At 29.9% G+C, this 24,704-nt stretch overlaps 2 protein-coding genes across 2 annotated transcripts; one reads left to right on the top strand and one right to left on the bottom strand.

The window, feature by feature from the left end:
* Window positions 1–5,900: 5,900 nt before the first annotated feature.
* LOC114396959 lies at window positions 5,901–6,659 on the bottom strand. The gene has a single exon (XM_028359117.1). The coding sequence runs from the start codon at window positions 6,578–6,580 to the stop codon at window positions 6,065–6,067; it is 516 nt and encodes a 171-aa protein (XP_028214918.1). The 5' UTR covers window positions 6,581–6,659; the 3' UTR covers window positions 5,901–6,064.
* A 13,201-nt stretch (window positions 6,660–19,860) lies between these two features.
* LOC114396954 (GDSL esterase/lipase At2g30310-like) lies at window positions 19,861–21,602 on the top strand. Its single transcript, XM_028359110.1, has 3 exons — window positions 19,861–20,492; window positions 20,826–21,087; window positions 21,168–21,602. Exons 1-3 carry the CDS (start codon window positions 19,872–19,874, stop codon window positions 21,377–21,379), a joined length of 1,095 nt encoding a protein of 364 aa, XP_028214911.1. The 5' UTR covers window positions 19,861–19,871; the 3' UTR covers window positions 21,380–21,602.
* Window positions 21,603–24,704: the final 3,102 nt, after the last annotated feature.

Raw genomic sequence — 24,704 nt, 5'->3', positions numbered from 1 at the left:
TAAATGATAATAATTAAGAACTTGATCGAAAGAAGCATTCTGCACAAAGGGGAATCCTAAGCCCAACTACATCAAGATATGTTCATCAAAGTGAAGAGGACGTACAAGAGGTCCACTACTCATATATGATGACATGGAAGGCATTTTTAGCCTAGCCTTAAGCCAGAACCAACTCCTAACTTTAATAATGTCAATCACCTCATCAAAATCCAACTGTGCTCAATTGAAACATATTTAATTTCAATGTTAACAAAAGCTTCCAGCACTCCGTGAATTTGTTTCCATGTGCCAAATCATAGATCGACCAAAATAAAATGGTATATTCTATTTTGTACGTAGTAGAACCGTATTAACCCAACCATAATAGAATCTTTGCCAAATGCTGTAAGACACATTAGAAGAAAATAACAGATGTTGTGTGGATCCTACATTCTTCTTTTTACAAATTAAAATCACTCACACCTAAGATTATGATCGTGGGAAACAACTTTTCTTCTATATAGATTTGATTTTGAAGGTATTGTATCAATAATTATCAAACACTATTTTTGGATGTATATATATCATATTTTGAAGATTATTGAGTCTGTTTACATAAGTTTATCTATTAGTATTTCCAAAAAAAAGGAAATAAAACAAAATGAGTTTTTTCTTTTCTTACAAGTATTTTTAGAGAAATTTATCTAAATATGCCCTCAATAATATCATATTTTGAAGGTATTTTTATCAAGAGAAACATTTACCATCACTATTCTCAAAAACTAAATGGGCCAAACCAACTCTTGATGGCATCGATTTCAAACAAATATCTCTACAGGCAATGAAAGGTTAACCTACACATTTAAGGAAAGTGAACTCCAAGAAGCAATATGGAGCGGTGACAATAGTAAAATCTTGGGTTTAGACGGTTACAGTTTCAAATTCTTTCAAGTTTTGAGATCTAGTCAAAAGTGATATCTGCAACATGAAGGCTGAATTTCACTCTAATGGCAAACTAGTGAGGTGATGCAAGTTGCAACTCTTCCCTCATTTGCTTAAATACCAAAACAGGAGAATTCGATTCAAATAGAGAAATTTTGACCAATCTCCTTACTAGGTAGCATCTACACGGTCTTAGTGGAATCATAAAATTGATAACTGAAAAAAGTTTCTTTTCGGGATACAAGATTGCGGAGGAACATATTAAAATTTCTACAGTATACATATGATGTGCCTTTGAATGGTGACAACAGTGCGGTGAATACAAGGACAACCATATTTTTTAGCTTGTCTAAGGGCTAAAGGTAAATTTCTACAAGAACAATTTAGTTGGTATTAATTCAAACTCAGAAAAAGTGACAGAAATGGATAATTATTTTGAATTGCAAAATCATTGATCTACCTAATTAATTAAGCCCTTGAAAATCTGTTAGATAAGATGAACATGTTATCTTCTTAGAACAAGTATTTTGTTTTGGGGGTCGTATCACTTGATATCCTCAATTTTATCCTTTCAACTGGTCTTCCAATATACTTTGTGTCTATCTACAAAGTTCCAAATATGGTAATTCACTCTCCTATTATGATTCCAAAATAGTTCTTTTGGGGAAATTTATAGATAGCACTAAATGTATAAGGTAATGGCACACGAGTTTCAATTGTTTTAAATAACAACCAAAGAAAAAACACAACTGCATCATTGCAAGACAATGAACCTGGTTGAATATACCTAATTTATAATGTGGGACTGCAAGGTGTACTGATTCAAAGAGAGCATATTCTATAAATATCAGCTATTTGGAAGGCCATTAAATTTGAACATTATTTTGTTTTTGTTTTTTAATTTATTTTTTAAACATTTAAGGGAAAAAAATAAACCATGAATCAATTGAAGCCAGTTTTAAAGAATAACATGGCTGTGTAAATGTGGTGGATATTTCATATTAATAATATGATAATTCAAAAAATAAATAAATTACTATAATGAGTAAGCAAGTATATAAAGTTCAGTCCAGTAATTTAGGTAAGAAATGTAGGAAAAAGCTAGTGCTAGCTCTTATAAATATGCTACTGTTAAGGGTACTTCTTCCAATTACAGGTCATGTGTAAAATACTTTCTATGCTTTAAAAACTCACTGAACAAGGCATTATACATATTGACTACTTATGCATATGTCCAAGAAATTTTCTATAAGGAGTCAATATGCGCAATTTTGGTAAGTTATAAGCACGAGGCTTTCATTATACCAAATATGTCTTATAGATTGTCATTAGAATTCTGATCCTCTCATAATTATTATTATCGTCATCAATATAATTATCATTATTATTAATAATTAGTGATCATAGTGATGTTCACGATAATGATTATAACAGTTAATAATGATAATAATAAAAATGATCATGATGATAATTGTGACAGAAATATTCTTTTAATTAAAAATTATATGATTAAATAAAATTTTAATTTTAATTTAAAATATTTTAATTTTGACATTTTATTTTAATCTATATATATAGACACACACAAATACTAAAACTCCAATCTCCAATTATGGGATATATGCGCATGTTTTGAGAGAATCAGGCTAGTTTTCCTTCGGGATTTGGCGACTGAACCCGTGAACTTTGCTTCTTGATCTGCTTTGTCCTAACCAACTGCAGCGCAAGGCTCAATGCTACTTACTCCAGTCCTTGGAATCTCTATCATTTCTTTTTACAATATGTTAATATGTTATGCATTATCACCAAATTGATTGAGTTTTTTTAATTAGTTAATGATGGGTTAAATTAGTGTTTTTTATTCTAATTTATTATTTACGTTTTATTTATTATTCTAATTTTTTTAAAATTTAATTTGGTTATCAAATTTTTAAAATTGATTCAATTTGATCATTTAGTTTTTTTTGTTTAATTTAATCCTTTAATTTTTAAAATTGATTGTTTTTTTTGGAAAATATGCATAATACTGATGGATTAAATTAAATCAATTTAAAAAATTAAAGTACCAAATTGAATACGAAAAAAATAGAAGATCAAATTAAATCTAAAAAATAAATTAGAAGACTAAAACATTAATTTAACCTCAATGATTTCCCTCATATGTATGCTTAGTATCTTTTGAGTAATTTTTAACTCTAAGTATGTTTGAATAAGTTTGTCTTATTCAAGCCTCCCAAATTTTTAAAATGGAATTGATTTTAGGTTTAAATAATGTTTTTCATCCAAAAGAATTTAGTATTTTTTGTTTTTCATCATTGAAAAAAATTGCTTTAATCTATGCAAATTATATTTATTTTATTTTTCGTCCTTAAAACGCTTTAGATAACATTTTTTGTATGGTTCAAAATATTATCTAAAACGCTTTAAGAATAAAAAGTAAATTAAACGTATTTTACAAGGATTAAAACAATTTTTTTTGCAAGGACGAAAATGAAAAAAAATGTTAAATTGTAAGGACGAAATAAGCATTTAAGTAAACAATACAATAACAATGTAAAATAATTTTATACCGAGTATGATAAGTTTGTCAACTTTTACAATATCTATCTTAAAAGTCATATCAAAAGTGATTTTTGATTAACAATGTAAAATTATTTATTGAAGGTAAAATTCTCTAAAAATTAAAAATTAGAGATAAAAAATATAACTAAACATAATATTTTACTAATGTTGTTTATACTTTTTTGAAGACAGTCTGTTATTAACGTTACCAATCATAAACGAAACTCACAAATTAAGTTTCAAATAAAATCTCTTTTAAGTACATTTACAATTTATAAAATTGCTTTACTTTACAATATCTAGCTAGTTAAACAATCTGGAAATTATTAAATAAATTATTTTACAATCACACATGTTGGTATTTAGCTTAATCATACTCTTTGATTAAAAATCAACAATATTTAACATATGTAATATAACGACTTATATTTCTTAATTAAGTATTTCAGAATTCGAATTCTTTAAGTATAAAATAAATTATATTGGGAAGAAAATACATACTTTAATTTATGAATATTCACTGTCTCTAACAAAGATTAATTATCATTTTCAACAAAAATTACTTCATAGCATGCTAAGAAAAAAAAAACTCTTTGATTAAAAGCAAGTTTAATTAAGCTAAGTTTACGCGTTTACTTGCCCTTCCTTTTAACCAAACCGATGAAATTTCACCTTGAAAGAAGTACATCCAATCAAATCTGTATTCCTACGTATGTTGCTTAAAGTTAAACCATTTGATTTAAAGAAAAGAAAACTAACAACAATGACTAAACCTAAGTTAATTGTTCACTAAAACAGATGTGCATCGATCTGTGTAATATGATGATCTAGAGGCGTGAAACCAAGGTAGGTATATGGTCCAATCGAACTAGTATAATAATATGTGGATGAGTTGGAGTGTGAGAAAGGGATGTGGAAAGAATTGTGTATTATTGGTATGGGAGAGAAGAGAGGGAATCCACGTGAACAAGTGAGTAATTTAATAAGAAATAGGTCAAGGAGGATATGCCAGCTTTCTTGCTTGAGTAGCGTGGTGAGGTCGCCAATGTTTCTACTAAGTCCCACCTTTTTCTCCTCTCTATTGTTTCTACCATATATCTTTTTCTTGTTCCAAAAGAAAATATTATTATTTTAATTAATAAGTACTTGTTTTACTAAACTTCTAGTGAGTGGTCATTCATCAATCAGGAGTTTCCCGCTATTTGAATGCCCCCCTTCTCTCTCTTTTCATTTTTGTTCCTTGGCGGCCACAAATTGTTCATCACTTGTAAATTTTGGACTATTTGAGTCAAATATCTTGTAGCTTTATACACAGATTTATGTCTTAGGCATTTTCGTAGTAGATTGCTTATTTAGTATATGGTATAATTTTATATTTTATAGTTTAATATGAATTTTGAAATATAATAAAATTAATTATCTTAGTATCAAGTCCTTAGTTTTTTAATGTTGGCCAGCTAATTAAAATCCACTAACCGAGCTTAAATTGTCTCCTGAATTGTTAACGATGGAATGAAAGCCTAGAAGTACAATCATCAACCTTAATTGGGACTCCAATCTGTACTTTGGTTCGTCTCCTACGAAAATGTGTCCAATATTATGTGCTTAATTAAGTTTTGCTTTGACTTCATTCTTAGCGTGAACAGAAATACTCGTACATTTTTCTAATTATTTTGGACATTGTTTAATTTGTTTGCTCCGAGTACACCTGTACTCATCTCCTGAAAGTAGAACTTATATCGCTTTAATCTAGACCAACTACAAAATAATTAGTAATTTAAATAATAATGTCAACCTAAGCCTTTTATTCCTGGTTACTTAATAGATTCCTTGAGTGGGCATAGGTGGCTAACGTGCATGTTCTAATTAAATATCCAAATTAAAATTCGGCTTAATCATTGGAATATGGATCTAATTCATGATGCCACCATTAATGTTTTCTGTTTAGGGGGCATTTATAGATTAATTAACCAAAAGCAAGACAAATTAAACTCCCTCTTAACTTTTCATTAGGAAGAACCACAAATTCTTCAAATGTCATCCATCACACGATAAATTATTAAATGATCCTACTTCATCATGGTCCAATCAATCTTCTTTTTTATAAATTGAAAAAGTTGTTATGTATTATTACACAGATATTGATCAAGACCATAGTTATATGATGGTATTAAACTATATGATAATTTCTCTTCAAATAAATTAGTTTGAAATTCAAAATTTGAGATATGTATAAAAGAAAATAAAATGAAATTAATATCCTTTTTTCTCTCTCTGTAATGTATGAGAAAGAGAAAGAATACTTGATGTATTATTCATAGATCCCTCGATTATTTTCCTTTCCTTTATTTTTTGATCTGTATTAAGCAAGCATGTTTAAATTGATTAATTCAACCCAAAAAAAAAAGATCGAAAAATCATGGAAGGCAGAGTAACTCTTCTATATCCACAAATTTAGATACTCGCATACATTGAGAGAGAAAAAGTCATGTTATATTTTAACAATTTCAAGTGTTGAACCACCTTCGGTTCCCAGTCCCCACCGGCAAGCCAAATTCCGGCACCGGCCACCGGAAAAAAACTAGTCTTCTGAGATGCTCTCCAACCGAGGCTGCCACAATCCGCCGCGACCACTCCGGCGATCCCGCCCTGAGCATTTCTTCTCCTTAGAAACTACAAAGCCCCCATTATCACGTTGTTGTGATGATGACAAATCATGGTTGCTCTTCTTGGAAGACACCTTCTTGATAACGGCATTCTTATTACTACTATCATCACCACCGTGGTTACCACTCACGTGTTTCACATGTTTCATGTGTCTTTTCTTTTTCTCCGCCGGTAACGATGCCGCCGGGATCAAGAAGTATATGCCTCCTCTCTTGAGCTCGGTCTCCGGTGCGAGGATCAGAATCCGGCGAACCACGCCTTGGGAGCTAGGTTTGCTCAAGACATGGTTTGGATTGGCCTTCAGAACCTCCCCAGCCGTGATTGGACGCGTGATTTCTTCCACGTACCCGTTCAAGTGCACTATGCGGATCAAGTCTAGGGCTCCACACGGAAGAATGCAAGCCAAACAACACCTTAAGCTGTTACCCATATTATTATTATTATTATTGCTCTATAATATAATGTGGAGACTTTGAGTTGGGGAGTTCTATGTGAAATGAAAGGGTTGGAGGGTGAGTTTGTGTATTTATATAGCAAGTGAACCGTAGGTACGATCATAATAATGCAAATGTGGATTTAATAATAATTGTGGAACTTGTGGATTCAAATTGACGAAACTACCCAGCACAAAGAGTGGTTTTCAATTTTTCTCGCAGTCACGTTCACATGTTATATAGTGGTGGGTTCCTTCTATTATCTTTGAGAAAATATGTATTGGGTGGCGGTGTAGTAAATTGAAGAGTGTGTAGAATAATTTTATTGTTAATGAAAAATTATAAAATTATTACTAAGATTCATTAAATAATAAATGAGATCTACATGTTTTTATGATTTTTAATAAGTTTTTTTAAAAAATGTAAGTGTTTAAATTAGTATGTTAAAAGTGTGTTAGTACTCGTACTATACTAGACCTTATCAAGTTGGTTATGCATTCTACTTCCTCTTTTTTGCTTCACCTTTTTCTACCTGGAAAACAGCTTTGTTGTGGAAAATTTAAATACGCGAGTTTAATGTGCGGTTTACCCTAACTCTGCTGATACACGCAGTCAAAAGCTTATCCACAAAAGGAAAGGGAAGAAGCAACCAGGAAAATACTCCTGAAATAACATTACAATTAACCGCACAATAATGATACTTGCACACAATAATTTTTCAGATCATTCTTGTATTATCTCCTTTCGTGATAGAGAAAAAAAAGCTTAAATGTATTGGAGATTTCTGAAATATATTTAAATTTTGTAATCGATTATTGAATTTATTTTATTTTTTGTTGGGTTCCTAAAACTTAAAAAATTTTGTGTGAGATTCATGCCGTTTATTTCCATATAAAACGTGATGACATCTCCGTTAATTGGATACGTTAATGATACACATATGAAGTCACGTTAGATGTTCAAACGCGTGAATTACATCGCCAACGTCCAAACTCGTGAACTACACCGTCAATGGCGATGACAACACCTCCTCCTCCTCCTCCTCCACCACCCTCCTCGCCACAGTCCACTGACTTCCTAACCTCCCCCTCCTTCCACGACTCCACCGGCACCATCCTCCCTTCCTCCTTCCCCACCTCCTCCCCCCTCCTTGGTCGGTTCTCTGCTCGCATGCGCGAATTCTCCATCACCTCCTCCTTCTCCTCTATCTCCCAATTCTCTTTCCAAACCCAAACTTAATTTCCACTGAACTCTCTCTTTTCCCTCCTTGCATCAATCCATCACCCAAACAACCTTCACCCCGCGCACCCCTAGAACTCCACATAGCCAAGACCCAAACTACCATCAATGTCGCCCCACTCACCCTCATATTACCCATATGACCTTCACCAAACCACCACGTGACCCAAACCATTATGCGACCTTCAAATCTGTCTTTTTGCAATGGCTTCCATCACTGACTCAGATGCCACTGCCAAGTCCTTGAACATTTCAGTGGAGTACCGTTGCTAGTGCTAGGCGAACCCATGGACAAAGGCGCAAGATCAAGCTCCAACGTTGTAGGTTCGAGTTTGGGTTGGGTGTGGTTTGACATGTGCAAATTACATGCACAAATCTTGTTGGTGGTGGTGGTGTTGGATTTCGGATTTGGATTGTGTAGAGTTTGGGTTTCAAGCTGTTGTTGTTGAGTGGTTGGGTTGACTTTCACAAAGGAGGGGTCAACTTGGACGAAGGTGGTGTTTGGGGTTTTGGGATCGCCATAGAAGGAGGAAGAACGGGGAAAGAAGAGAAGAGGGGAAGAAGGAAGGGAAAAAAAAATGGGTGGGGACAATTTTTTTTTGAAATTAAATATAAAAATTAAAAAAAATATCCAGGTGATACGTCATATCATTGATACCTTTGACGTGATTTCGCACATGTATCGCTAACGTGTCCAACTAATAGACGCATAATCACGTTTTGGACGGGAACGGACGACACGAATCTCCTACAAAATTTTTGAAGTTTTAGAGACCCAACAAAAAATAAAAAAATTTAAAAAATCAGTTACTAAATTTGGATATATTTAAGGGATTTCTAACATATTTAAGCCCACGTTCAACATATTCTCGCTCATCCTTTTCTTTTTCTAAGTAGAAAAAAAAAATAGTCTCCTACAGATGGATAGACACCAAATATATGTCTCTGTTACCTACATTCTTTATTTGATAAAAATCAATTAATAGTATAGATATGATAGCTATTTTAAACTGATCATAGTTTTATATAAGTAGTTAATTAATTTTTATGATAAAGGCTATATTAACATATGTAAGTCTGATGATTAACATGTTTTTCATCACTACAGCATTTTGTTTTGTAGCAAGTGTGAATATATGCTGTACAAATTTCACTATCCCCTGCCGAAAGACAATTTGTCTAACATACTTCAACTTTGATTTGTCTAAAAGAATTCACATGAGTGATTAAAATAAAAATAAAAATACACATGACTATTTTAAGTGGTTTTTTTTACTATAATAAACAACTTATAATAATTTTGATCATTTATATATAATTGTACAATCCAGATTTATTATTCTCATTTTTTTACAACAAACAAGTATTCTGCGAGTCCCGTTGTTTTTTTAAAGCATTTTTTCTCAACGGTATGAAATGATGTTTTGTGTTGGTAAGATATTATTAGTTCAGCATTACATAATAATGCTCGGTGTATGGAACATCTTAATTGTGACTCCCATAATAATAAAAAAAAAAAAAAATACTGTCGACCGGTTTGCAGTAGTTTAGTCAATATGGATGGCTAGAAAATCTACAATGTTTTCAACAAATAGGAAGGGCGTGAATCACATTGTTAAAATGGCTAAGGTGTATTCTTGAAAAAGGATCAATACTAGATGTGGTTTTGATTATTCCTCTCAAGATGGATGAGTGAGCATCACAGAAAAGCTTTTATATTTGGATTTATAATTGTAAGTGGAACACAAATTGATGTAAGTAGTGAGCTATCGACATACGTTTTAGGTGGTTCTTCAACATTTTGTTTCTTAGAACCCCTACACTTGGATTAAGGAACACAAAAACAGGACATTGGCTCTGCCTTCCATGTCACAAAGGCATCTTTAGATTCTTAAGAGTCTTGATAGTATATATTTTTGTCTGTGTAATTATAAGATGTGCTTACTTATATATCAGTAGATGTTTAGTTCTTTGCTATGTACTTGAGATATTTGGCTTACTGTGCAGCTTTGGTTTTGGTTGGTGATTTGTATCTCTAATATTTAGTAAAATTTGTGCTTAAAATTAGCTCTTTGTACCAATAATTTGTTTAGTTTAATTATAAAAAAAGAAAGGAGGTTATAAAATAGTGTTAGTACAAAAGTTTGTCATCTACTATCAATGGACTCCCTCTCAGCGTATACACACACCTACATGTGTTTGCATGGGATCTATTTATTTGTACTTAGAATTATATACAAGGTTACCAAACTGTAGAGTAGAGTATGTAAACTCGTGAGAATTCCATAAACTCGACTCGTGGACTCAACTCGTAGACTCGAAAGAGTTCACTTCATATAAAAATAATAACAAAATATCTATAAATAAAATATCAATTAAACATTTCAACAATATAATAAAGCAAAATAGTATATCATAAATTTCACAATACTTAAATAATCAAGTCTAATAATACATCATTACCAAATAATAACTTGCATATGTTATAATAATAGTAGATCATTCTCATCGAGAATTTGATATTATTAGAGAACAAGAGTATTATATTATTAAATGTGAGAATTTTTGTATTTGAGAATAACACGCCAAATGAAAGTATGTTGAACACTAAACAGACAAAAAACAACTCAAAATGACTTACATTTTGGTCTAATTTTGTTAACTTACTGATTCGTTAACTCAGTGATAAACTCAAGAGTTTACCGAGTTTATTCAGAGTTTATAGAATCTACTCAGAGTCTACTAAAAAAATAGTTTACTCAAGAGTCAACTCAGAGAGGATAAACAGACTCATAAACTTGTACGAGTTAGCAAGTTAACTAGAGAGTTTGATAACCATGATTATATATAATTTTTTTTGAAATAGTTATATTATATAAAACCCTTTTTTTAAAAAAAAGTTAATTACAATTTTTATCATCCAATTTTTATTATTTTGCAAATTTTATCACTAAAGTTTTATTTTCGTGAATTTTATCACTCAACTTTTATAATTTTGTGGATTGTACCTTTGAAGTTTTTTTTTCCACAAATTTTACCATCAAACTTTCAATATTTTGTAAATTTTACCATATAAATTTTAAATTTTTATAAATTTTATCATCATATTGATAACAAAACGATATCGTTTTATTTTATATTTAATTTTTTCTTGTGAAACATCGGCAGTGATAAAATGTATAAAAATTAAATATTTAGATGATAAAATTTACAAAAATAAAAATTAAGTGATAAAATTCATAAAATAATAAAAATTGGATGGTAAAATTTGTAATTAAGTTTTTTTAAAAACAAGTGTTTTTATAAGATAAAAAGTACCATTTAAAAAAACAATATTAATTAGAAAAGCATTTTTTTATAGTGTACCCTAACATACTCTTAATACCTCAAACATATTATTCTCCCACTCAAATACCATAAGAAAAGCAGCAATTCATATAGCCTCGGTCTAAATTTATTCTGCTAAGGACAGTGTATAATATATCACGGTTAAAAAAAGTATAAACACAAAAAATATACAGTACTAATTAATAATATTAATATAAGCAGAAAAAACAAAAATACCAGTCCCCATAAAACCGTGGGCCTTGATGAATCATGCATGCTGATCGATCCAGAAGCAACCATGGGAAATAGTGGGCAGGTTATAAATTTAAATATTGGCATTGAATCAAGAACTCAAAAGGAGACAAAGGAATAAGGGTTGAAAAAAAACACACAAAAAGGAGATTAACTTAAAAGCCTAACCCTTTTGCAATACGGACAAAACTATAAAACATGAACATTATGAAAACGCGGGTTGCAGGGTGAAAAGCATATATTTCGTGATAGATATAGATAAGTATGCTTATTATATATTTTGATACAAAGTAATTTATTTTTAATATAATGTTAAGCACTTTTTTTACTTAATTTATTAATTTATCTTGATTTAAAATCTACATTTTATTCTTAATTTTCTAATTTTAAAATTTATTCTTTTAAATTAATTATGTACATTTTAATTATTTTGAATATTTTATATTTTATAAGTATATTTAAACTTATTATATTTTTATTTATTAATATTTTAAACTTATATTTTTAAAATTCATCTAAGTTTTGAAATATTTATATTATACACAAAATGCATATTATTAATTAATTATAAAAGTTTATATGAATAATTCTGGCTTCCGTCGAAGGGATTCGCTAATAGCCATAGGTGCTTGCTTCGGTGCCGTTTATAATTGACGGGTTTGGTACCGTCATATTTTTATTTATTTTATTTGTCAAATATTTTAAAAATAAGATAGTAATATATTTTAAAAACCGTTGCAAATTCTAGGAAATTTAATTTTTATATTATGAAATTGTTTTATTTTGCTTTTTACATATCAATTAAGTACCACTTTTTTTTTTTATCTTTATTGGTATATTTGATTTTTTTTAACCATTTATATGTTGCTATCTTTTTACATGTTGTTTATGGGCAGTAATATACGTTTATGTGCATTAATAGTTTTGTTTTGATTTATTTTATATTTATTTCAAAATTATATAATATATAATATTGCTCAACATTATTATTATTATTATTTTAAATTTTAAATATGTAATATATTATATATAATACCATGTACTTATTTATGAAAGGCGTAGAATTCACTCATGAATTTGGAAGGGATTACAAAATGTAAGATTGTTTATAATTATTGGAGGAAGTCTACAAAAATTTGCTATGAATGGATGACTTTTGCACAATCACAAAATTTGGAAGTTAGAACTCAAATTAGATGCAACATCTAATTTTATTTTATTTTGAATTTGTTTATAATTCAAGTACATTATACTATACTAATATCTATAAATTTTTGTTTATAACTCTTGGTGATATATTTTGTGGGAAGTGATGCTTGGAATGTTTCTATTAGGAATTTTTTTGTCAACTTATCGTTTTATAGATAGACAATTTATTATATAAAATATATTGAATATTCTAATTTTATTTAATTTAGTTTTTATTTACTTCTTTTCAAGAATGACTTATGTTTATTTTTAGATTTTTCACAACTTTGAATGATAAAATATGTTATGTATAATTATAGTTGTTAATTAAAAAAAAAATTCAAACATACATCAATTTTTTTAGAAAAATCGATGTTGGTGAACAGAAAACAACATCCATTTTTCAGAAAAATGATATTGTGTAGTTTAATTTACATTAATTTTTAAAAACTAATGTTAACGTTGATATTTTTAAAAATTTATTTTCGAGTAGTGATTACAAGTTGAAAATCGGTGATTTTATAAAATAGGAATGATTGTGGTATTTGGGTAGCTACTTGAATGATGCAAATCGGTGCAAATGATTAGAGAATACAAGTAAGTTTAAATATTATTTTTAGTTAACTATTTTATATTGTTAATTTTTACAACTATATCCCATTAATAAATGATTGAAAAAAATTGTTTATAGGTGAACAATAGAATGAGAATGCTACTTCCCTTAGATTTGGTTTTGAAGCCTCATAACCTAAATCGTAAAAAATTGATTGAAAGGTCACTTGAGCACTTGAGTTATGGGCTGACATAATACTTGAGCAAATTATGTTATAGTACTCTTTGATAATATTTTTTTGTCTCCAAAACATTTTATTAGATGCAATATTTTAATTTTTCTTTAATATTTTGAATACCAATGTTTATTTGTTAATATTTTAATGTCACACTTTGTGAAAATTTCTTGTATAATATTTTTACTTTTAATATTTATATCTTTTGTTGCACACATTTTATTAAATATTTTTACACCTTAATTAAACTGTAATTCCTTTCCACTGATGTATCGGTTAAAGGATACAATGGTTAAAATAAATTGTGGTTGTTATTATTATTTATATTATTATTATTATTTAGTTATTTATTGTGCATAATATAAAGTAATAATATAATATAACATTATAATTATATTTTTAGATTAAACATATTTTAAGGTATTTCATATATTTAATTTCTTAAATTATATTATTAAATATTGAGTTTAATTGATATACATTGTTATTGTAAAAAAATAAATTATTAATTAACGATGTAAAAAGTCTTTATAGTATCGATGTATAATAGTTTTTTGTTATCAAATTGTATAGAAATTAATTCCTTAAAATTAGTGTTTTATTAATTGAATATATATTAGAATTAATTTGTATAAATAAGAGTTTAATTTTATTTAATTGATAATATTTATTTGAGTTTTTTTATTGTTCTGAAATAAAATTTTTCCTGGAGTTAGAGATCTTCTATTCTAGAATATAAAGTGTATTATGTTTTTTTAAATTAATACACATAACATTATATTATTAGTTTGTTCATAAAATTAAGTATTAAAAACCTTTCAATTAACTACGACACGGTAGAATTTACCTTCGCTAATATTGCCACCTGTTCTGGCTCATTAATGTTCATCTAGTACAAGCAAATTCACGTACTGAGGTAGGTAGTTAAAGATTGAATCGATAATTGGAAGGTACCCTTATCTTTAAGTATATATTATGTACGATGGTGTCCTATGCTCTAAAAATGGCTTAACAAAAAAAAAATATGAAAAGCAATGATCATTTAAGCGTTTCCATCTCCAAGTTACTTAGCATCTAATGAAACCCTCAAAGAACATGGATCGATGGCAAATAAAGGAACGTTATAAATGATAAGACATATAGAGATCGATTAAAAGAAATGTCATGGAAAGAACAATTGGAATATATCGATCGGAGTGTTGGATACCCAGAACACATTATGTTAATTTTGAACAATATAGCGTAATTAAAAATTATAGGTATTTAATTTATAAAATAAATTATACAACGCGTTTAATGCTTTTTTTTAAAAGTATTTAATTGACAAAAAATCACTATTTTTAATTTTTTTTAATGTGCACTCTACAGAGGTACTCGTTAACTAAACACACGAATATAGAGGGAGTACTCTTACCCAAGAATTAATTGATCGATATAAGCCTGCAGGGTGTCTAAAATTTATATCTAAACCCTAGAAAATTGCTTTGAAAGCTTTTAAGAACCTGTTTTGCATATTTAATTACATGCAGGATAAAATATGTGATTAATTGCACAATATTATTAATCAGTTTTAGCCTTGTACAAAAACCAATCTTACACATGGAGAATATTTATCACATGCAATACAATAATGTAATGTAAATCATCACAAATAGGTTATTTTATTCTCTTTCTGTGTATCTAGCTAATTTTTGACAAAAATTTCCTTTAATGGAGACAAGTTTATTCTAATATGATAAAATCTAATCTAAATAATAAACCCGATCTCTTTTAAATATTTAATATAGTTGTATATTTAAGAATCAAATTTGAAGCTGAGTTAAGATGAAAAAATCTCACATCTATTTTTTTTTTCTGGCTTCGAACCAAGGATAATTGGAGTTTGAAAATTATTACTCAAGCCATGAAGTTTCTCAGCAAACTAGTAATCCCACTGATCTGGGCACCCAAAAATTTTCTTTCCTTGTTTACAAAAACAAAGCTACTTTTGATAATTCGTATTATTAATAGAAAAACTTAAGAACAGGGTTAAAACTTTTAAGATTAGAATATGTCTCGAGTTTCAAATATCAAACATTTTCATCAACGAGACGTACGGTGTAATTTTAACTGAACTTACAATTTTACAGTAAAACGCAATTTGATTTTGAAGTGCAAACTGGGATTAATTTGCTTGCTTCAATGCAATAAATTAACTCTAATTAGGCTATATATCGCCGTACCAGCTTGTACCTCAGCCCAATTATATACATATAGTCAATCAGCTTTCTCATACACGTATTTAGTGTTTTAGTTAAAATGTGGACCAGCCTATAATAATAATGTACTCATCTCCCAGGTCCCAAGCTACAATTGGATAAGAGAATGGGGACCATGATGAATTCATGATTGTCATGATCTTCAAATTATTTCAAATAATATTCTCTTCATAATATATAGATGATTTATTCAATTTTAATTTTTCCAATTAGGTTAGCTGGTGATATAAACATACGTCACTAAAGAAGAAATTTTGTCTTGGAAAATTAAATAAAAAATAAATATCAACAAATTAATGGACCAGAAAATTTTGAATGGAAATGTGTACAAGTTAGATGGTCATTCAATTCAATCTAGTATTTTATTTTAAATTGAAAAGATTTTTTTTTTGTGTTTTCTTTTTCATTTTTTGCAAAAATGTCGTACTACTAAAATACATATTTCTTGTAAAAAAAAAACTCAAACTACAAGAATTTTGTAATTTTTTCTCTCATTGATCTCTCGCTGAATTTAGCAAGATATTAACTCAAACTACCGTCATATGTATGTATTTTAAAATTTTCAATCAAAATGGGTCTCCATTTCATTGCTATTCCAATTTCCACAGCTGAATTCTGAAGGACGAGAGAAGTCTACATCTATAATTTTATAAAAGTAGTGTTATATCAATTATTTACTACACGCGCACAATATTTAATTTGTAGGGCCAATGAACTTTTGAAGTAACTTGAATTAACTTAAAATTTAAATTGAATATTAAACTGGTAAGAGTAGTTATAGGCCAATGTGCAAACTGGTAAGAATTAAAGTAAGACAAACGAAATTTAAATGAAGCGACGAGTATCATTTTATAAATTATATAATTTATGTGAATTTTAGTAATATAAAATATTATATTTCAAACATATTATTATTATTTCAAAAACAACGAATTCATAAAGGAAGAGAAGTCTGTTCATAGACGTTTTTCTGATTTTGTAATGACCAATCAATAATTCATAAATTCGTGAAATATTAGAAAATAACCCCATTTGGTGAAATATCAATCTCTTGCCTCTTGGTATCTAGAGTAAGCATGGCTTGATTTCCAGCACCGTCCAAATCTTGAACTGGTTGAAAAGATTGAAGATCGTTGACTGGACCCTTTTATTGGGTCAGTCCCTTGTGGTTATTTTTCAACCCGACCCATGTTAAGATTTGCTTTGTGCGTGACCTTCGTGTACGTTTTTTTCTTTGATATTCCAAAACTTGTACGAGTAAGATTTGTAGTTCTACTTTGGTTTAGGTTATTTAAATTTCTTCTACATTCAATATATTTTAAAAAAATTTAACTTAATTTTTTTTTATTTTTTCTTCTTCCTTCCTTTTTTTTCTTCATATAGTCTACAGATTGACAATTCGTATGAACCTCACAATTTATATGCAATCTGTATGTAAAAAAATATCAGAAATTTATATATGTAAAAAATATTATTAGATCAAAATTATTATTAACTTTTTTACATTATTAGATAAAAATTAATTGTTACAAAATTTATTATGTAAACTTGTATGTGTATTAAATATACATTAGAAATTTTAGAGTTATATATAGTGACGTTAATTATTTTTTAACATAATTGGTTTATTAGTTTAGTTGGTTAAAACATTATAGTAATAATGGAAAAGTCACATATTCTTCAAAAAAGCATGTTTCTTTTTACCATCGCAAAAAGAAAAAAAATTGTTGGGAAATGAACAAGATATTGAGAAATTATCCATACGCAAAATCATAATTATTGATGCATACCTTTTCCACATAAAAGAGAATCTTTTGTTACAATAGAAGCAAAAGTGATATTAATTATTCAAGAATTGAAGTTATTTGCTTTTATAAAAAGAGTATATCAATGAACTTCTATGAAATGGTTTCACGGGGTCACGATAGAATAACAAGCTACATTTAGATTATATTTGGTAAGTCATTTAAGTTAGTTTTTAACTTTTTTAAACTAGCTGAAAAATTTATTTGATAATTATATAAATATTCTTTTTTAGTAGTTTTTAAATTTTTTTAAAATATTACTTCAAGTAATGTTTTTAAAAATGTTGTCTTCTAACTTTTATATTTTCTTCCTTTTTTACCTTTAATGTATTTATCAAATTTTTTTTATTATTCTTTTAAAAAATGATTTTTTTTTTCATTTAACATTTTCAGCTACTTGAATAACTAATTTTATCAAATATTTATAATTTAATACTTTAGTTTTTCAATTTCAAACTTGTTAACTTTTAAGTTAATTTTGTGAAACATAATCTTACTTTAATAAAAAAAAATTACATTTAGCGTGGAACATTCTTTATGAAAATTAAATCCACTCCTTTGATAGAAAATGATATGTATATTGATTTTAGTCCTCAAATATTGATTGAAAAGGTTGTTTAATTGTTACACATTTTGACCATTGTTATATATTGATTGTGTGATGTAGTATTTAAATAAAATTTGAAGGATGTGAGTCAAACAGTATAACGAAAAATATGATTTTGTTTTATAATAATACAACAGAATATGTTTCTTCGTGAATTATAGGGGAATAAAATTAAACAACCAAAATAATTCAGCTATATAATAGTTTAACAAAATCATATTTTTGTTATTTAATTTTTCTCTTGTCCCTATAATTAAAAAAAATGATTTTATTGTATAATAGTTCAACCAAAGCATATTTTTGGAACTTTAAAAAGTTGTCACCACACATGTGGTGAAAATATAAATTTTAGAGGTGAGGATAGAAATTCCATTGCATAACTATGGGTACTTTTTCTTTCACTTTGGGTTCAAACCACTTTAGTGTCACATTTAAGTTTATTTTTCTTACACCCAAAAACATTTCTTCTACACCTAACATATTTTAAAAAAATTAACTTTATTATTTTTTACTTCTTCTTTGTTCCTTGCTTTTTTCTTTTCTTCGTATAACAGATTGAAAATTTGTAAGGTTAATCTGTATGGATCAGATTGACAATCTGTATGACTCATATGAATTGTTAAAAATATGTTTTACGAAATAATTTAAAATTAATGACCCATGTTTTTGGAATAAAATTAAACAACCGAAATAATTCAGTTGTATAATAGTTCTACACAATCATATTTTTGTTATTTAATTTTTCTCTTGTCCCTATAATTCACAGCAAAAATATGATTTTGATGTATAGTAGTTCAACGAAAGCATATTTTTGTTGTAAGGATAGTTTTGAAACTTCACAAGTTGTCACCACACATGTGACGAAAATAGCAATTTAGAGGTGAGGATAGAAATTCCATCGCATTAACTATGGGTACTTTTTCTTTCACTTTGGGCTCAAACTTGGCTTGAGTCTCAAAGGTTATTCTTTCTACACCCAACAAATTGTTTTTTACACCCAATATATTTTTAAAAATTTTAACTTTACTCTTTTTTACTTCTTTGTTCCTTTCTTTTTTCTTTTCTTCGTATAACGGATTGGAAATCCGTATGGCCCCATACAAATTGTTAAAAATATGTTTTATGAAATAATTTAAAATTAATGGTCCATACATGCCTCGAAGTTATGACTTTTGCGTTATTAGTATTACACTTTAATCAACTGAGATAATAAGCTAATTATGTTAAAAAATAATTAACATCGTTATATATAATACTAAAATTTTTAATATATATTTAATACATATATAAGTTTACATAATAAATTTTGTAACAATTAATTTCTAATGTATATTTAATTCATATGGATCCATACAGATTGCTAATTTGTATGGACCCATATGGATTGACTTTATGGATTGGTAATTCGTATGGTCCATATGAATTGTGAATCTATAGGCTATACGAAAAAAATAAAAAGTAAAAAAGAATAAAGTTGAAATTTTTTAAAATATGTTAGGTGTAGGAAGAATAATCCCACATCTAAATGGAACCTACAATGTTTCATTTCTTCATGGACAAAAAAAGATTGTTCTCCCCTCTCCACCATTTCTCTTGATGATATACTTAGCTCAATCAAATTCAGGAAAATTCCTATATGTTGTTTTCACTTACCTAAAATGGTTATCTTGGCATCGTTCTCACGTTTTTGATTTCTTGAATACAGTTCACTTGCAATTTACAAGTTTAAAGTTGAAAGAAATCAACACGTTTCTTCTTAACATCCACTATATATAATATGGTAACTGAAGTGTTATCTTACCACTTATGAAAAAGTTCTACTAATGGCTTATACAATCTACTTCATCATTTTGATGCACTTTTGCACCTTTGTTGTTGTCACAACAAGCATTAGCAATGACCTGATGAGAACCAAGTTCTTATCCATTCTAGTCTTCGGCGATTCAACGGTAGACACAGGCAATAACAACTACATCAACACTTTAGCCAAGGGAAATCATTTGCCTTATGGTAAGGATTTCCCTGGTCACATGCCTACTGGTAGATTTTCTAATGGAAAACTGGTTCCTGACTTCATTGCCTCTATGTTGAACCTCAAAGACACTGTCCCTCCTTTCCTTGATCCAAATCTCTCAGATGAAGAACTTCTAACAGGTGTTAGCTTCGCGTCTGGGGGATCAGGTTTTGATGATTTGACCACGGCTTTAACTGGAGCCATAGCGTTGTCAAAGCAAATTGAATACTTCAAAGTTTATGTAGCAAGGCTCAAGCACATTGCAGGGGAAAATGAAGCTAAACGAATACTTAGAGATGCTTTGGTTATTATTAGTGCAGGAACTAATGACTTTCTCTTCAATTTTTATGACATTCCCACTAGAAAATTGGAGTTCAACATTGATGGATACCAAGATTATGTGCAAAGTAGGCTTCAAATCTTCATTAAGGTAAACAAAAGTCATTTATTATAAATTTTGAATTATATTATAACTTAACATTTTTTTTCTTGGTAATTAAAAAAAATTATAAGTGAAAAATATATAGGTAATAAGTAAATAGGCAATGTGTATTTTGCATGTCTATATGTACATGTTTTTTCTTTCAGATATGAACAACCAATGCGTATTTAGTAGTTGGTTAATAGAAACCTAAGTGCTCAAGGACTCGTTAATCATAGTTATTATGACTTAGGAAAGGCTCAATTCCAAAGCTGTGTAGATACACAACTATAACCACCAATATATAAAGGTTAACATGTCCTTTGTGTTAAAAAATTCTAGGAACTATACGACCTTGGATGTAGAAAATTTGCTGTCAGTGGGCTTCCTTCCATTGGTTGCATACCCATTCAAATAACAACAAAGTCTGTAAGTTTAAAGGATCGGAAATGTGAAGAGGATGAGAATTCAGATGCGAAGCTCTACAATCGAAAATTAGCACGGCAATTGCTTAAGATACAAGCAATGCTTCCTGGAAGCAGGGTTGTTTATACAAATGTGTATGACCCATTGAATAACCTCATCAATCAACCAGAAAAATATGGTGAGCTATATTTATTGAGTATATTATGGCTGTGGCTTAAATTCAATTATTATGTACTCTTCTGACATTTTATCATACAGGTTTCAAGGAAACGAGTAAAGGGTGTTGTGGAACCGGCTTATTTGAAGTAGCTCCATTGTGTAATGAATTCACACCAATATGTGAAGACCCTTCAAAATATGTATTCTGGGACAGTGTTCATCCAACGGAAATAACCTACCAGTATATTGCCAAATACCTAGAAATGGAAGTCCTGCCCAAGTTCCAATTTCATACGGATTATGTTTTTTAAATACGGTGCTTAACACCCTCCTCATTCGAATATGTGACACAATATAGAATGCACAAATCTTCTAGTATAAAAAAGGAAATCAATGAAAGAAAGAAATTTGAATCATTCTGTACAAATGTGAATGATGGTGTTTATGAAGTTTGCAATTCATAAATTCCACTATAAGCTTACTACCTGAAGGTGAATTATCTATAATAAGTTTAGTTAGCTTGGCGACAAAAAACTTACACCATTACTTGTAATTTTTAAAGAATAAAAATTTTGAGAGGCTTGAAATGGAAACCGATACTCTAAATGTCTCATCATCTTAATTGAACAAACAGTTCAGCTAAAGATGATTTAGCATGCTCAATGTCTTGATTGAACTCATATAACTAGCCAATTTCCTAAACCAGAAAGACAAATTTAAGTTAATAATTTGTTAGTTTTTGTTAGTAGAGGAATTTAAATTTTGAACCCACGACCTCTTCTTCTTTTCTTTTTCCTTCAACCACCAAACTATCCTTATAACTAATTCTCTATCAGAACCTCAAACAATGAAAGATAAAGAGCATACTAATAGTATGCACTAACAACGGAAGAAGAATAGCATAACATAACAATTCATGTACAATTGTACATGAAAAATTGTCAAGAGAATTGGGGAAATAGAACAAGAAGGCACATTCCAACAAGCTTGCCCAAGTCAGAAACATACACACTGTGTATAGTGTGGATTCAACAATAAAAGGTAACTTTGAATACTTCACAGTCATGAAGTGTCTACCAATCTCTGTTAAGATAGTTGTTACAACTTTATTTAAGCAAAGAAATAGCTCCTTTCCTTAAACACCAAAACAGAAGCAACAAAAGTTAGCTAAGCAAGAAATACAACCGCGAACCATAAAATAGTGCTCTTATAGATTCATGATTCTTAATATTTTCAGGTGTGTTAAAAATGATTTTTCTGAAAAATTTGTCACAAATCAAGCTTGAACCAGAGAATCACCACGCGCAGATAATTAACTGCACATTAGGTGCCGTAGCTATCGAGATAAAGAAAAGTAGAGGCTATTGCTCGAGAAGAAAAGAGGAAAAGCTTATGAACAAGAAAGCAAATAAATTGAGAAAAATGATCAAAACAAGATTCTATCTTATTCATTGAGCAAAAGGAACTTATATACAGATTGAGAATAGATGCAGAAACTAACACAAAGACAGTTACAAAGTTTGTTACAAATCTATTAGGGTTCAAAATGAATTTGGCGAGAAAGGTAGTTTTCTGTTAGCTTGCTTCCCTTGAGCTTAGTGGATTCAGATACGATAATAATAGGCTCGGGTTCCTTGAGACAGCTTGATTAAGAGCCCCCCTTAAGCTGGGAATAGATGTTCATCATTCCCAGCTTGGAAATCATGAATTTGAATGAAGCTGGCTGCAAGGCTTTGGTAAATGCATTGGCTAGCTGCATAGAGGACCGGACTAGTAACAATTACAGAAGACCACTCAAACATTTCTCCCTAACAATGTGACAATCCAATTCGATGTGCTTAGTTCTCTCATGGAATACTTGGTTGGAAGCAATTTGGATTGAGTGAGCCATTGGATCTCACAAGTAGTTGCTGCTAGTGCTCGATACTCTGCCTCAAATGAGCTACGGGAAACAGTCGATTGTTTCTTAGATTTCCATGAAATGAGAGAATTTCCAAGAAAAATTGAGTAACCAGTAATGGAGCGCCTGATATCACGACATCCAGCCCAATCAGAGTCGCTAAAGGCTTGAATATGAATGGATCCTGAAGTTGGGTAGAATAGGCCTTGTCCTGGTGATCCTTTCAGATATCGCAAAACCCGCGAGGCAGCCTTCTGGTGATCTATGGTTGGGGCATTCATGAATTGACTAAGTTGCTGGACAACATAGGAAATGTCTGGCCTGGTATTAGTTAAGTATATAAGTCTGCCAATTAATCTTCGATAGGATGAAGCAGCTGTAGCTGGCAGGGGGTCACCTTGGCTTTGAAGATGAGTAGTACAATCCATTGGTGTAGCAGCTGGACGACAAGCTAACATACCAGAATCAAAGAGAATATCTAGAATATACTTTCTCTGGCATAAGTGGATTCCTTAAGGAGATCGAGCCACTTCAATTCCAAGGAAGAACTTCAAATTACCTAGATCTTTAATCTTGAAAACAACATCTAGTAATGAAGTGATCTGATTGATTCTTTTAATGTCATTCCCAATTAGAACTATGTCATCTACATAGACTAGGATTGCTGTAAAACTCTCATTATTGAAGGAAAAGAACAAGGAATGGTCTGATGATGCTTGAGTAAACCCATTATTCAGAAGAAGGGTAGACAATCTATGAAACCATTGTCTACTAGCTTGCTTAAGGACATAGAGTGATCTGTTTAATCGACTTGATTGGAATGAGGGACTACCATTCCTGGTGGCAATTGCATATAAACCTCCTCATTCAATTCCCCATGAAGAAAGGCATTATTTACATCTAATTTCCTAAGATGCCAACCATTTATGATAGCTAAGGCCAAAACCAACCTAACAGTAGTAAGTTTGGCAACTGGAGAAAATGTGTCCAAGAAATCTAGCCCATCCATTTGTGTATATCCTTTAGCTACTAATCGGGCCTTGTACCTCTCAATGGACCCATCTGCATGATATTTAATCTTGTAAATGCACCTGCAGCCAATCGCTTTCTTGTTATGTGGTAATTCTGTCAGAGTCCATGTATTATTCGATTAGAGAGCTTCTAACTCAGCTTTCATTGCCATAAGCCATCAATCATGCTGAGATGCTTAAGTATATGTCTTTGGTTCAACAGTTGTGGAGATGGATAAGGCAAAATGTTTGTAGGATGGAGACAATCTAGAATAGGACAAAACTAAATCAAGAGGATGAGTTACAGAACTTTTGCCTGGTTGCATCACTGAAGCTGATATTGAATTGAGTGTATTAGTTGAATTGAGAAATGTGTGGTAATCAGTAAGGAATGTGGGGGTTTTCCTATCTCTTGTTGGCCTCTATAGGACTGGTTTAGATGGCATAGAGGTATTTGAGGGGTTAAAAGCAGGTGTATCAAATGAATATTGTTCAAACTGGAATGGTGTAGGAGAAACTATGGGTGGTATTGGCTGTGTTTCAATTTCTTGGGTTGTATGATGCAAAGGAAAATGATTTTCATAGAAAACCACATTTCTGGATGCTGTTAAATCATTTGTGTGGAGATTGTAAACTAAAAATCCTTTTGTATTTGGTTGAAAGCCTAGAAACACACATGGATGGCCTTTTGGGTCTAGCTTCTTCCTATTGGCTGAAAGTGTGGAA

The sequence above is a fragment of the Glycine soja genome, chromosome 2 (assembly GCF_004193775.1).
Source record: "Glycine soja cultivar W05 chromosome 2, ASM419377v2, whole genome shotgun sequence".
NCBI classification, from domain to species: domain Eukaryota; kingdom Viridiplantae; phylum Streptophyta; class Magnoliopsida; order Fabales; family Fabaceae; genus Glycine; species Glycine soja.
The sequence above is the reverse complement of the archived record's forward strand: the minus strand, read 5'-3'. Positions and strand labels throughout refer to the sequence as shown.

Excerpts from the sequence above, each read along its gene's own strand:
- LOC114396954 (XM_028359110.1), top strand. The coding sequence starts at position 19,872 with ATGGCTTATACAATCTACTTCATCATTTTGATGCACTTTTGCACCTTT. Across the intron at positions 20,493-20,825 it reads GGCTTCAAATCTTCATTAAG|GAACTATACGACCTTGGATG; the intron begins GTAAACAAAAGT and ends AAAAAATTCTAG. Across the intron at positions 21,088-21,167 it reads CAATCAACCAGAAAAATATG|GTTTCAAGGAAACGAGTAAA; the intron begins GTGAGCTATATT and ends TTTATCATACAG.
- LOC114396959 (XM_028359117.1), bottom strand. The coding sequence starts at position 6,580 with ATGGGTAACAGCTTAAGGTGTTGTTTGGCTTGCATTCTTCCGTGTGGA.